The sequence below is a fragment of the Chiloscyllium punctatum genome, chromosome 43 (genome assembly GCF_047496795.1).
Source record: "Chiloscyllium punctatum isolate Juve2018m chromosome 43, sChiPun1.3, whole genome shotgun sequence".
NCBI lineage: Eukaryota > Metazoa > Chordata > Chondrichthyes > Orectolobiformes > Hemiscylliidae > Chiloscyllium > Chiloscyllium punctatum.
Window position 1 is genome coordinate 55,777,199 of NC_092781.1, and position 15,032 is coordinate 55,792,230.

Here is a 15,032-nt window from a genome sequence, read left to right on the forward strand (position 1 = left end):
AAATGGGAGTACAATACGTCAGGATATGTGACCGGCGTGGACGAGTTCGAACAAACAGTTTGTTTTCGTGCGAAGTCACGCAAAATGTGCTTTTTTCTAAACAAATGGTGAACAAATATCGCACAGATTTAGGAAAATAAATTGGCTGCCAAAGTCGGAATGCAGAAACGAGTCATGCAAAGAAAAAATAACTTTATTATGATCTTAACGAGTATTCCTTTTGAACATTTTGTTTAAAATTTAGCATGGAGACTGCAGATTTGAACCAGATAAAATTGCTGCTAAAATCACTGACTACAAATGGGTTTCACGAGGCGAGGCAGCATTGGAACAAGCAGTGAGAGAGATAGGACCGATGTCTGTTGTGATTAATGCAAGTCTGAAATCCTTTCAACATTATAAAGGAGGTAAGTCGCAGAGCCCTGGATGATGTCTTTGAATCAGATTATCGACTGTTCAAGAAAAGGTATTAGAAATCATACATCTACAGACACATTTACTGTCACTATTTTGGTATTAATATCACTGCAAAGTTCACCATGGACCATGACCCTGACCCTTGTTCCTCCCTACACTCCTCCCGTGTAACATGCCGTCCAGTTCTGTCAGATATCATCGAGTTAAAGCTAGACTATGCTACAAGGTGAGCTCATGAATGGTAATGAGAAATGGACCTGCTCCATTCGGAGTGATGCAAATAGCTCAAACGTTGTGCTAAAGCTAAGAGAACTGACAGTGAGGTGTAACTGTCCTGATGTGCTGCTGAGTACCTGCACATGTCAGCGTTTTATTAATTGTAAACTGTAGACGCTACACTCACTGTATCTGGATTAAGAGGAAGGGCGAGACCTTCGACTTGAAATCTCCTGGCCTCCTGCTGAGAGTCTTTCACTCTCTGCTCCACCTCTTCTCTCAGCAGCTGTTTCTATTCTGTTCTTGATCTCCTCTCGTGTGGCGACTCGAGATGACTTGCAAAGACGGTGGTCTGAACAGGGAGGTGGACGCCTGCACAGCTTCCTTGTGATGATGACACAGGTCGTCTCCATGTGCAGGACCATTCCCTATTGACTCCATCAACATTTCAAATCACAAAGCACTTCTACTGTACAACCCACAATTGGAGACAAACTCGAAAAAACACTGAATGCAGATTGGATCTCCTTCATTACCCCAGGTGGAGGATTTTTTAATTTAACAGAATGTGTTAACACACATGGCAGCAAACTGATATTATACACGGTCAGGTACCATGGTCAGTGTCTTCTGCAAATGTTTGGTAAATTATTTCTACACTGAAAATAATCTCAGCAAGATACTATATCAATCATTGATATAAAAACAACAGCAAAAATTATATAAAAAAGGAAGAATGAAACAGATTGTCTGTGATTGGGTGGAACAAGGAAATTAAATAAGAAAAGGGATGGTGGTCCAGTGCCAGCAGGAATGGACAGGAGACAATTAAAGAAAGTAAAGAAATGTATGCAGAAAGTTTCAGGGCCTGAGGGAGTGTTATTTTAAAAAAAAGAGACCTCGAGGCCCGCGTGCATAATTCCATGATTTTGGAGTCACACGTCGACAGGGGAGTGAAAGCAGCATTCGTCAGTGCATTGAGTATATGCTTTGCGATGTCATGTTCCAGCTGCAAAGGACATTGGTAAGGCCAGTTTTAGAATTTTATGTTAAAGTCTGGACTTTCTGCTGTAAGAAAGATGTTGTTAAATTTGAAAGGATCCAGAAAATATTTACAAGGACTTAGCAAGGGTTGAAGTATTTGAGGGTTAGAGTGAGGCTAAATTGAGTCTAGCTTAGGGGTTTGCTAGAGAAGCACAGCAGCACAGGCAGCATTTGAAGAGGAGGAAAATCAAGTTTCGGGCAACAGCTCTTCCTGATGAAGTCGATATTCCTCCCTCCTCAGATCCTGCCTGACCTGCTGTGCATTTCCAGCATAAGTCTAATCTGGACTCTGATTTCCAGCATCTGGACTCCTCACTTTCGCCCGAGGCTGAGAAGGCTGCAGCCTTGTTCGCTGGTACGACAGAGACTGAAGGGTGAGCTTGTGGAGGTTCATGAACAATAATGGGTATGGGACGAATAAAGAGGAGGAGAGTACAAAACTAGAGACCGTACGTTTAAGGTGAGAAGGAAAAGATTTAAAGGTATCTGAGGAGCAATGTTTTCACACAGAGCATGGTACGTGTCTGGAATGAAATACCAGAGGAAGTGGTGGAGAGTGATACAAATACAACATTAGAAAAGGCATCTGGATGGGTAGATGTATAGGAATGGTTTACAGGGATATTGGCCAAGTGCTGAAAAATAGGGCTAGATTGGTTGAGGATATGTGCTCAGCATGGACTATTTCGATCGAAGGATCGAAGCATTTCTACGCTATAAAAGTCTATGACTCTGAAGGATGTGCCGAGAGGAAGTGAGAATGGTGGAGGCGATGTCATTGGGAAACATTGATTAAAGTCAACAGACGTCATGGTGCGGAGTGAGGACGATCAATTTGAAGACAGTTAGTAAAAACAGACATGTCAGTGTTCATGAAACAAAGCTAAATTAACACTAATTAAATATTTCACAGATAAACCATTTAATATGTGTCTCCTTACAGGAGTTTACTATGATGAAAATTGCAATGGATATGTAACCGATGAAGTGCTGGTGGTTGGTTTTGGAATTGAGGATGGAATGAAGTATTGGCTGGTTAAAAACAGGTCCGTACTCTTTGAAATAATAAACACCTGATCACAGACGGAGAAGGGAGAGTGGCATGGAATGAATTTCCTGTCTCTGTGCTGCAACCTTTGTATCTGTTCAACGAGCACGTAACTCTGTATTTATCTGGAATTGAATGCTTAATGGTTGTGCTGTCTGAGATGATATCTAAAAAAAAGTCAGAGGCAGGTATCCCATCACCAAGTAACGCTGCACTTACAAGTGTACGGTTCTTGTCTGAAGTATTGCTTCGCACAGAGGCAGGCATCAGAGTGTCATTATCCCTGAATCACAACCAGTTTTTAAACTTACCAGTACAAATTACAAACATATGGTTAAAATTAACAGCTATACACAACAACAGAAAACAATTTCCTGGGGAAATGGGCGGCAAAGTCATATCTCAAACCCAACTGTACAACCTGTTCACAGGGAAACAAGGACAAAGCTCTAATCACTTGTCACTCGGACACTGATGGGATCAGATTAACAGCCCCAATTCTGGAACGTAGAACATAGAACTTTACCGCCCAGTAAATGTCTTTTAACACTAGATGTTGCGCTGACCTGTGCAACCAATCTGAAGCCCATGGAGCAAATACTATTCCATTCTCGTACATATTCCTGACCAATGACCATTTAAATATTCTGAAATGTGGCAAGACCTCCACTGATGCAGGCAGAGTTCCAAGCCCCGACAACAATCGGAGGAAAGAAACTACCACTGACATCTGTCCAATGTCTATCTCTGTTGATTTTAAAGCCCTCCTGCCAGCCATCGCCATTCAAGGAAAAAAAGCCTCTCACTATCCAACCTACCAAATATTTTAATTAACTTATGTGTCTCAATTAATTCACCTGAAACTTTATCCTACCGAAAACAGCCTAACTCCCTCAGCTTTTCCTTTTGCTATCTCCCTCCATAACTGTCGATTGCCCAGTAAATCTCATCTGAACCCGTTCCAAAGCATGCACATTCTTCCTGTAATACGGTGACCAGAAGTGTGCATATTACCCAGAATGTGGTTGCGACAGAGTTTAGTATGGCTTGAAGCATGATCTCCTGTTTCCGAAACTGAATCCCCCTAACAATCAAAGCTAACACACCATATGCCATCCCAATAACCCTATCAACCTGGGAGGCAATATTCAAACATCGATGTACCTCGACACTGAGATCTCTGTGCTCATCTGCACAAGCACGAATCTGACCATTCGCCCATTACATTGGATTCTTTCCAAACTGAATCACCTCACACTTTACCGCGTTAAACTGCATTCGCCACCTGTCGTCATAGCTCTGCAGCTTATCTACTTATGTCTGCAATCCATACATCCTTAGTAACTGTCAACACCTCTAACGAACTTAATATCATCCGCATATTAGTCCACCATCCTTCTCATTCATTCAGTTCATTTCTATAAAAATCGACTAACAAAAGTAGATCCGAAACTGATCCTTACGGTACTTTATTAGTAACTGAACTCTAGAATGAATATTTTCCATCAAGTACCACCGTCTGTCTCCTTTCAGCCATTTATTCTTTGAGGCATCGCTGGCTGCCGTCATTACAATCACGGCAGTCAGGTTTGGAAGAAGCAGTCACATCTTCAGGGCCAGATTGGATACAAAATGTTTGATTAAAGAAGTCCTGTGGTTCTGGTGGACACACACACACACACACACACACACACACTGACACATACACACATTTCTACTTGATTTCCCAGAAGAAACAGTATGTGGGTCGCTTATAAGAACGTACACATTGTTGTGTAGTAAGGTAGATAGTATTACAGTTTAATGGGTGCTGGAATAGTTTGGTAAAGCTTGGAAATGTGATTTGGGCAGGGTAACCAGATATGGAACAAATTCTGAGGCCGAAGTATCCTTGCAGTTTAGGAGACACGGGGTAACCTTTGCCCAAATCAACTTATGCTCTGCACAGTCTCTATCCTGTGGCAGGCAATCTCAGAACGATGTTGGTTGAAAAAAAACCCTGAGAAAATCTCCTCCTCCATAAGGCAAGAAGGAAATCTCCAGGAGGCCATATACACTTTCACTCGTCCCTATTCAATTAGAACTTCGTATCCACTCCAGCTGCAGACTATCCCTGATATTGATCTCACCTCATGCCATTTGAATTGTTGTAGTGAGTCTATACGTAGTGTACAGATCAGCAATTGATGTTAAAGAAAACAATTTACTCTTTCCACCCTGATGCAACTTATTCTTTACAACTCATTGTCTAGCTCAGTAATTCCAGAATTCAGTCCCTAAAATAATTCCAATTGCATACCAGAGTTAAAACAGCTGCTTCTCCAAACATGTCTCTTTTATCAGCATTTTGATTCCAACACCAATGCACTTTCTTACTTTCCAGCTGGGGAACAGACTGGGGTGAAGACGGGTACATCAAAATTGCTAAGGATAGAGGGAATCACTGTGGAATTGCCAGTATTGTGCGGTACCCTATCGTGTAACGAGCCAACTGATAAGACAGAGCTTCATCAATCCCAGCTGAATGAAAACCCGGACCATTTCTGTTAATGCTGACTCAGTCAATGACATCGCTTTAATTGTCTGCTGCAAATTTAAAAAGTGAAATAATGACGATTTTTGCCATTTCTATCGCTTCATATAAAACCAATGGCATAGTCTGATTGATACGTATAGCCACTGTAAATGATAGAGTGAATAAATTCTCCAGCTTGGAGAAGACAATAATCTGCCTGTACTGCTGATGTCCAACAATATAATAAAGGCTGCCAGCAATCATTTTCAGAGTTTGTTTGTCCAAAGGAACGTATTTGTTTTTGTGCCTAATGAATTGCCTTGTCTGCTATGAAATCTATTGTCAAACCATATTGTAGACAAATGCACAGAAAATTTGAAGAGTCTGCGTTTTTGACACCAGCACAGTTACTGAATAAATGCAATGGGGTTGTTGAGGACAATAAGGCTTAATTGAACAGACTCGAACCAGAAACCCTCCTGGAAACACGTTAAGCCGGTCAGACTGTAGACTGGGAGTGTCCCGATGAGATTCAGTTCAGACAAATGCGAATATGTAGTTTCATCTACTAATTTTCACTGAACAGAAAAACTGGAAAACCGAGTATTTTAAGTATGGCAAAGCAATACTTGTGGAGAATCGTCAAAGACAAAAAGAGGTCACACACAGATCTTGTGAAATAGACGAATACTGGTTTATTTCTGACGATATCATGGGCAAGAGATATTGCTAGGAGTGGTGCAGCATGGACACACTGCACAGATAATTCCAGGATTCTCTATCCCGTGCTGCAGATACAAATAGTGTGCATAGTGTTACATCCGTGTTCTGGTCGAGCATTGTTAATTCCAAGACAATATGACTTAAATTATATTGAATGGAAAAAATATATATAATCGTAACAGGGGTGTCCGTTCCTCATCTAGTGCAGGTTCTCATCTCCAGTATCCTTGTTTCAATGCTTATGCAGGCTGGTGTGCAATCTTCCATCGTATCAGGTGTCACTCAGTCTCGGTAGGCTTTGTGGGGTTATGTACTTGAGGAGACTGGGGATGTCCTCACATCACAACGCTTCTATAGAGATGATGCTATTGTGAGCTAGGAATACTGTTGTCAGATCATCTCAGGAGGGGATTCATTGAGTTTGCAAGCTGTTCAGAAAATGGCTTGTTTTGGTGTTTTGTTACTGAGCTGGTTGTCGTCAAGTTGAGGTATTTTGCGTATGTTGTGTTTAGTTAATAATTGACACGGCTTCTGCAAACAATTAGTGGGCACGCAGAGTAGTTCATTTCTTTTTCTCCGACAATTCCCCTTTTTTTTGTTTTTGACTGGGAACTGAGTTTGAGGTGAAGGGGGTATGTCGCAAGAACCGGGGGGTAATCTGATGCGGTCGGGCGAGAATCAGTTGGTTAGTATTTGGAGTCCGAATCCAAAGCTGCATATTCCTTGTCGGTTGCAAAGTTATTGTTCGAGTGGGCCTTCATTGATGCATGGTAAGGGGGAGGGGGAAGCACCTTGGAGGACAAACGCTGGGGATTTAAACACATTTCAATAGCCATGCAAGTAGTGCGATGTCGACAATGATAATAATGACGAATATGAATCCCTATAGCAAGGCTATGCTCCAGGTAAACTGTCACAGTTCTTGCCCAGTTCCATAGGTCCCATTTAGTTTTTGGTTGAGCAGTACAGCGGTAGCACATTGGAAATGCCAGGCTGGGTTACTGATGTCCACACTGGGGTTGGGTAAGTTAGTGCAGCAATTGGAAACGATGAGGGTGCATGTGCCCACTTTCTCGAAGAGCAGATAATCCTGGATCATCCAGTTTTGCAGGGTGCCATTGGGGATGCCAACAGTTTTGACATTCAGCTGGTCGTTGGCTACCTTCTCCAAGTGGGGGCCAGCTGATGAGTTTTCATTTTGAATCGAGTGGTTGCATATTTGGGTGAAAGGATAGAGAGAAGCAGGTCAAGATCGGTGAGGCCTCGCTTCCTGTATATGGTGGTGTCGTAAAGGGAAATACTGGGAATGATATGCAAATGGGACTGCACCGCATATACAACATGACAGCTTCTGGGTCAGGATAATGAAGGGTAGGCTTTGTGGCCACAAATAGCATAGATACCTTTATAGATTCTCAAATTGTCGGTCTGGAACTCTCTCTAGGTTTTGATGAAGGAGATGTTTTGGCTGGTAACGTAGACGAGGTGAAGAATCAGTAAACTGTCTTCTGGTGTGGACCAACTTGCTGCGGGAGTGAGGAGCAACGAGTTCGTGCACTGGCGCCAGCCGGCATTCCATCTGATTGGATGGCTGTTTTTGAGGCTGAGAGATGGCAGGGGTTTGCGCTGTCTGGTCGAGTCTGTGAGGGGTAGTGCTGGGGTATCGTTGGAAAGATTGCATAAGCGGAGACCCATTCCTTAAGTTTGTTTAATGGGTACCCTGCGTGTTTCCAGTGGGCCAAACATTTGCACTCTTAACTTTCCATTCCTGGTGACAAGCTGAGAGAGGTTACTTCAGGGACTTATCGCGTTCCAGCCGCCATTGATTTCTGATTCGTTGAAGGGGTGGGTTTCAAGGGAATTCACTCTTGGGAGTGCATGGAGGCATGAGCTCAAACGCAACAGCTAATCTGCTTGACCCGTAAGTCGTGAAATCCTAAATTTTCTCAGTACCTGCCCCTGGTTCCAATCATCCCGTGGCAGGATGATCAGGGTGAGGAGATAAATGATTAGTATAGCGGCGGTCAGCTAGAATTTCCTCAGGGAGCGGAGCTGACTTTGGCTGTGTTTCCTGTTTCTTGCCGTTTGCGGTGGAGCTCGCTTGCAGCAGGTCTCATGCTGGTTTTCTATTCAATTTGACAGTTGTCCGGTTTGTCAGAAACAGTACTTATGGATCTTTCTAATTCGATGAGAAAATCTTTTTCCAGTGTATTGATCATTATGTCGTGAGAACGTGAGGAATGCAGATGCTGGAGATCAGACCTGAAATTGTGTTGCTGGAAAAGCACAGCAGGTCAGGCAGCATCCAAGGAGGAGGAGAATCAACGTTTCGGGCATGGTCCCTTCTATCGGAATGAGGAGAGTGTGCCAAGCAGGCTAAGATAAAAGGTAGGGAGGAGGCCTTGGGGGAGGGGAGTTGGAAATGCGATAGGTGGAAGGAGATTAAGGTGAGGGTGATAGGCCGGAATGGGGGTGAGGGCGGAGAGGTCAGGGAGAAGATTGCAGGTTAGGAAGGTGGTGCTGAGTTCGAGGGTTGGGACTGATACAAGGTGGGGGGAGGGGAAATGAGGAAACTGGAGAAATCTGAGTTCATCCCTTGTGGTTGGAGGTTTCCGAGGTGGAAGATGAGGCGTTCTTCCTCCAGCTGTCGTGCTGATCCCTTGTGGTTGGAGGGTTCCTAGGCGGAAGATGAGGCACTCTTACTCCAGCCGTCGTGTTGATCCTTCCATATCTGCTACAATTTCACCTGCACCTTAACATACATCATTTACTGCATCCCCAAACACGATTTGGCCTCCTCTATATTGGGGAGACAGGCCGCCTACTTGCGGAACATTTCAGAGAACACATTTGGGACACCCGGACCAAACAACCCAACCGCCCCATGGCTCAACACTTCGACTCCCCTTCCACTCCACCAAGGACATGCAGGTACTTGGACTCCTCCATCGCCAGACCACTGTAATGTGATGTCTGCTCTTGCGGGCCTGAGGCAGTGCAATTCAATTGGCAAAGGGAGCTCTGTCAATGCCACTCAGCAGATGCAGGATGCAGTGGGGGATAGAAAGGTTGTTGGCAAGAGGGAAAGGAGGGGGTCAAGGAGGTCACGTTCAGGTGAGTTCAAACATGATCAGGCACTTATGTATTCTGAATGTGTACAGGACACTGGGCATTTGGAAGTGGCAGCCTGAAGTATGGAAAGATGTGTGTCAGGGATTTCGAGCGTGACACCTTGTGGAGAGCAATGAATACTAACTTTACATTCACACAGTTTGCAGGCTCAGAAAGGCTACTAGTCATGATGCAGGTCTTGTCGATGTATCCGGGACTGTGACAGAATCTATGCAAAAGTTGACAAATGAGATAACGACTGTAAAATGGGTACTACAGAGATAGCCATGGTGGGACCAGTTTGCGAACTAGAGGAAAGTTCCACAGAGGAAGGTGCAGATCAGTGGATGGCCCCAGAGTCAAGCAAGACTGAAATGAGAATCCTCTCCCCACACCCCAACTCCGCGTGCATCCTGCCTTTTTCTGACAGACTGTGGGGGGGGGGGGGGCGGGGCGGGGGGGGGGTATGGAGGCAGACTGCATCGGCTCCTTTGCGAGACAGCCCGAGGATTTCGGAGTCTGGGGAAATGGCTCAGCCACAGTATAGGCAGCCGTTTCAGGCTGCCACGATAGAGAAATCCAATTTTGCTCTGTGTGGGAGGGCTGGGAGAGAGTGGTCCGATTCATGTGCTGCTGGCTTGTGGCTGCCCAATTTTCCTATGCACAGTGGCCTCTCTGAAACTGATCACTAAGTCTGTAATGATCGCGCTGCATCTGTCTGGAGATTTCAGGGCAGCAGTACCTCCCTGCGACAGGTGTGAGCGGGTTTGGGTGCCGGTGTTAGATAATGCTGCTCTGTGATTTCCATGCTCTCTATGCGGCTGCTAGGTAACCAGCAGACACCTCGTTTACCAGTGAGTCCGGTTCTGGAGTCGCCAGCGAGAATTTACAGGGGGACAGTGAGATCAACAGATGCCAGCGATCAGAGTCGAGAGTGTGTTGCTGGAAAAGCACTTCAGGTCAGGCAGCATCCGAGGAGCAGGTAAACCGAAGATTCGGGCTGGAGCCTTTCATCTGGAGGATATAGGAGAATTGGAAGGAGAGACTGTTGAGAGTGAGGACCAGGTCAGCAAAACGAATAAGAGTGTCAATGGAAGGATATTGGTGAGGAAATCGGGAGAGGAAGAGACGGAGGGCTTGAAGGCTCTGGTCTTGGCGGATGGAGGTGTAGCAGAACTGATTGTCCATGGTGAAGTTGAGGAGTTGGGGCCGGGGAAACGGAAGTTTTGTAGGAAATCGAGGGGATGGGAAGTGTCCCGAATATATGTAGGGAGTACCTGGACCAGGGGGATAGGACAGCATCGAGATAGGTGGAGGTGAGCTCGGTGAGGCAGGAAAAGGCTCAGATTACAAGTCAGCCGGGTACTAAGACTTGTGAATCTCGGGTCGGAGGTTGAATCAGGTGGTGCGTGGATCCCGAGCTATGATGTTTGAAGCTTTGGGTGGGAGATACCGGGAGGTGATGAGCTTGTTTATGGTCTAGGAAATGATGGTTTGGTGATGGGGCTTGAGGGCATCGTAAGGAGAACGGTAGGAGAAGTGTCTTCGAGTTGGCGCCTGGCTTCAGCGGTGTAGAGTTCAGTGTACCAAACTACCACTGCACCCCCTGTGTCCACTGGTTTGATGGTGAGGTTCGGGTTACAGCAGAGGGAGTGGAGGGCTGAGTATTGTGAGGGTGAGAGCGTAGATTTACTGAGGCGGTTGGACAAGTTGAGGCAGTTGATATCACAGCGACAGTTTGAAATTAAGTTACCAAGGGCAGGTACAGGTCAGCATGGGGTGTCGAGGTAGATGAGGTGTGTTGGAGTTGGAAGAAGGTATCCAGTTGTAAAAGTGGGCATTGAGGCGGAATAGCTTCAAGGTCGCAGCGTGTTTTGAACTCATTAATCTGGACCGTAGAGGGGTAAACGTGCAGCCTTTACTGAGGACTGAACATTTATCTCCAGTGAGAGTGATGTCCAGAGGAACGGTGAAGGCATGGCAGGGATGGGAGCTAGGATCTGGTATTGGATTAGAGTTGGGACCAGAGATCGGACTTGCAGTGGGGCTGGATTTCGAGGGCTGTGGCACGAAATGTCGATCCTCCTACTCGTGCCTCGTATGCTTCCTGACCTGCTGTGCTTTTCCAGCAAAACACATTGTAGCAAGAGGATCTCCTATTTGAATTGAAACATACGTTTTACCTTGGCAGCTTTGTGACCTCCGTGAAAAAAACATCAGTGGCTGTGGTCCATTCTCACTGAGGGAGAAAGGCAGAGCTGTGCCTGTGGGCTGTCTGCTTTCGTAGAGTCTGGGGTTCCGTGGACTCATATCCCCTTCAGTGACCGCATGCAAGGCAGGCTGCAGCACCGACAAAGCCAGACACAAACAAGACAAACAGTTCGGACCAAAAACACACCTGTGGGACTGTTGGACAGTACAGGACACTCAATAAATAAATAAAAATAGCAGGGCTCCTCGTCAACTTACCACGATCTTAGAACATCATGGTCAACAAATTCCAGCCAGCAGTCTTTCCAATTGTCTGTCGTGCAAGGCACGTGACTAGTCTGCAGACCAGCAATTTAGCTCCGGTCGGGATGACGCAAAACAGACGAAATGTGAGTGAAAGTTAGGTTGACAGATGTTTTACGAGGCACCCATCTTCCCTTGCCATCTGTCTCCAGGAAGGGCGAGGCTCATTGTTCAGGTGAGGAATGCAGAGTCTATATTAGTGTGGTGCTGGAAAAGTACAGTAGGTCAGGTAGCATCCGAGGAGCAGGAAAATCAACGTTTCGGGCAAGAGCCCATCATAAGGTGAGGAAAGCAGTTGTGAGGGAAATATAGAACAACTTATTATAATAAGAATCCTGGCCCCCTTTCGTATCTACCTTCAGCCTGATCTCCACACTTACCTTTCAGCCTGGCCTACTGAGTCAGTTAGGAGCTGAAAATGTGTTGCTGGAAAAGCGCAGCAGGTCAGGCAGCACCAAGGAACAGGAGAATCGACGTTTCGGGCATTAACGCTTCTTAATTCAACTAATAAGCCCAGAATTAAAGGATTGAGGGCAGAGATTTGAAGACTCTGCTGACAGGACACATGGCCCGAACAGCCACGATAGTCCACAATCCTCAGTAAAGTACTGGAGGGTTACCTCTCAGAGGGAGAATCGTTGAAAATGAAACTCCCGTTATTCCAGAAAATTGTCATTGATTTGCACATTAAGTGCACGAATTGTCTCAATTCACTGATCAATTGGACTTCGTTCAACACAGAGAGCAGAACAGATGCCTGGAACCACAAAGAATTATTTAAAGACCAGTAGCTGCAGCTAAGTCTTCATGAACCGTCAAAATATAAGCATTAAAATGAAAACACGAACTCCTGGATAACGACCAGCGTATGTATTGGAGGCAGGAGTTGCTCATTTGCGTCGGTGACTGTATGTGGGAGAGACTGAGCGGGTCTTTCTGCATGTCTGATAGAGCACGCATGTGACTACATTTGTGTGTGAGAGAGAGAGACAGAACGAGAGAGACAGCGTGTGTGACTTTGAGTTAGTGTATTTGATACAATGAGAATATTTGAAAAAGTTTGTGTGAGAGTATGTGTGAAAACACGTGTGCATGAGTATTCGTGTGTGTATGTGTGATACAGTGGTTCTGAGAAAGAGGGTTCGCATACTACTGTGTCTGAAATGAGATTATCTTCTTCAAATGCAAAATAACTAACTACTCAGTATTACATATAAAGCCTTAGCAGTCAATTAAACAAGTATCGCCAACTTTCTCTGAGGATTTTGTATAGTCCTTCTATTTTGCTAATTAGAACCTGGACCAGTACAAACAAGGATTAGCACATGAACCAATCCAACTTGTCTTCTGCAGTTACTGTACAGATAAATATAAGGCTGATTGGTACAGCATAAGGGTACAGTTCACCATGTATACCAAAACATGATGATGAACCAGCAAACCAAATGCAAGGAAAGATAAAGCAAATCAGAATACAGGAAACAATTCAAGAGAATAACGGAATATTTAGATATTGGCGTGGTGGGGAAATTGTAGAGAGCAGTGTTTCAACGTGAGACAGCCATTATCCTACCCGATTGTCAACCTCGTTGATCTGCATAAGAAGTCTGTGATCAGAACAGGTGGATGACCTCGTTATGAAGGCATATGGTATACGTGCCTTTGTTAATAGGAGCGCGAAAGTGATGCTGCAGCTGTATTCAACGCTAGCTATGTCACAGATGATGTAATGTATGCAGGAGCGAAATCCACATTATTATGAAGTGGAGGTTGAACCAGAACTACGAACTAAAAGTGTTACTAATGTTTGGAACAAATTTGATGTCGAATCCACTCAATTGTAAAACTCGTAGTCCTTCCTTCTTTGAGGATGGGTTTGCGAATTCCTCGATGGCCTTCACCTTCATGTTCCTCAGTGTTATCACCCACTTCCGTTCCTGTGCCCGAAGAATGCCATTTCCAATTTCACAATTCCTGGTTTTGCAAGTTTATGATCAACGTCCCCTGCCATAGACTTTCATGGAACATTTTCAACATCGATCAGAATTGCTTGATTGACCTGGTGAGGCAGGTTTGTAAATTTGCAAGTCACATTCCTGGGCCATATCAATTTTTTCAACATTCCATCTCTTTCTTCGGATTATATTCCCTTACTCCTTACCCCTCCCTCAGTCTATCTACTGCAGATAAGCTGACCTAGGAGCCAACAGTTCTGAGGAAGTGTCAGTCGACACGAAATGTTAAATTTGATTTCTCTCCACGAATGCCGCCAGACCTGCTGAGGCTTTCCAGCAACATCTATGCTTCTTGTTTCTGATTCACAGCATCCGCAGTTTTTTAAATCGATTTTTATTCGATGATACCATTGTCATCAATAATACTGATGCCTGCTTCATATCTCAGAGTTATAATGTACATTTAAGCCTCCTCTTTGATATGTATATATTTACAATCAGCCTGCCTTAAAAATTAGTGTGGACGGTTGGAATTATATTGCAATTTCACAAACCTATATTTAAACACTGTCTCCAGGCCTGTTAAGTTCTGTTCATTCCAGCAATTTGTCCTCTGAGGCAGCAATTTTCACAACTGTGCAAGACGATTGCAACCACATAAAACAAACACTCTCCATATGCACACACAGAAACAAACACTCAATTGAAAATCTGAATCTACTTCTATAACATCAACTCATTTAGTATCTCTACCTCATGCAGCACGGTGCCTCAGTGGTGAGCACTGCTGCCTCACAGCACATGGGACCAAATTCGATTCCAGCCACGGGCGACTGTCTGTGTGGAGTTTGCACATTCGCCCTGTGTTTGCACAGGTTTCCTCTGTGTGCTCCAATCTCCGATCACAACACAAAGATGTGCAGATTAGATTAATTTCCCGTAGTGTTCAGGGATGTTTAGGTGAGGTGCATTATGGGAAATGTAGACAAATGGGGTCGGGAAATGGGTTTGAGTGGAATACCCTACAGACGGTCGTATTGGATGTGTTGGGTCAAATTACCTGTTTCCACAGTGTTGGGATTCGCGGAAGTTCGAGGCAATAAAACATTTAAAATGAACTTCAGTTCCTAGAAGCACATGTTGCAAACAATGCAGCCTATTCGACTTTTGAAATAAGTGCAAATAATACAAATGATCCCAACATATCACACTGTAAGTTGAATTCCCAGTCCCTCAATCTTATATATATTGAGTAATATCATCCAAAAAACAGACACTCTCCAACAAGTGCTTGAGGTTCAACTCCCGAGTAGCCCCCAATCTGTAATGATTCACCGAACAGTAGAAGTTCTTCAATGATACAAACTATTCAACAAAGAAACTGAAATGGAACCACCATCGAGCTGACATGGTTCTGTGATGTATATATTCCAACAATGGGTTAATGTTCAACAGACATATGGCCGTTAACGAACCCGGTCCTCCGAAC

General features: G+C 44.6%; 1 protein-coding gene across 1 annotated transcript; it reads left to right on the forward strand.

Moving 5' to 3' along the window:
- Positions 1–248: 248 nt before the first annotated feature.
- On the forward strand, positions 249–5,486 carry LOC140466527 (procathepsin L-like). The gene is made up of 3 exons (XM_072561999.1): positions 249–407; positions 2,621–2,723; positions 5,109–5,486. Exons 1-3 carry the CDS (start codon positions 356–358, stop codon positions 5,206–5,208), a joined length of 255 nt encoding a protein of 84 aa, XP_072418100.1. The 5' UTR covers positions 249–355; the 3' UTR covers positions 5,209–5,486.
- Positions 5,487–15,032: the final 9,546 nt, after the last annotated feature.

Excerpts from the sequence above, each read along its gene's own strand:
- LOC140466527 (XM_072561999.1), top strand. The coding sequence starts at position 356 with ATGTCTGTTGTGATTAATGCAAGTCTGAAATCCTTTCAACATTATAAA. Across the intron at positions 408-2,620 it reads CTTTCAACATTATAAAGGAG|GAGTTTACTATGATGAAAAT; the intron begins GTAAGTCGCAGA and ends GTCTCCTTACAG. Across the intron at positions 2,724-5,108 it reads TATTGGCTGGTTAAAAACAG|CTGGGGAACAGACTGGGGTG; the intron begins GTCCGTACTCTT and ends CTTACTTTCCAG.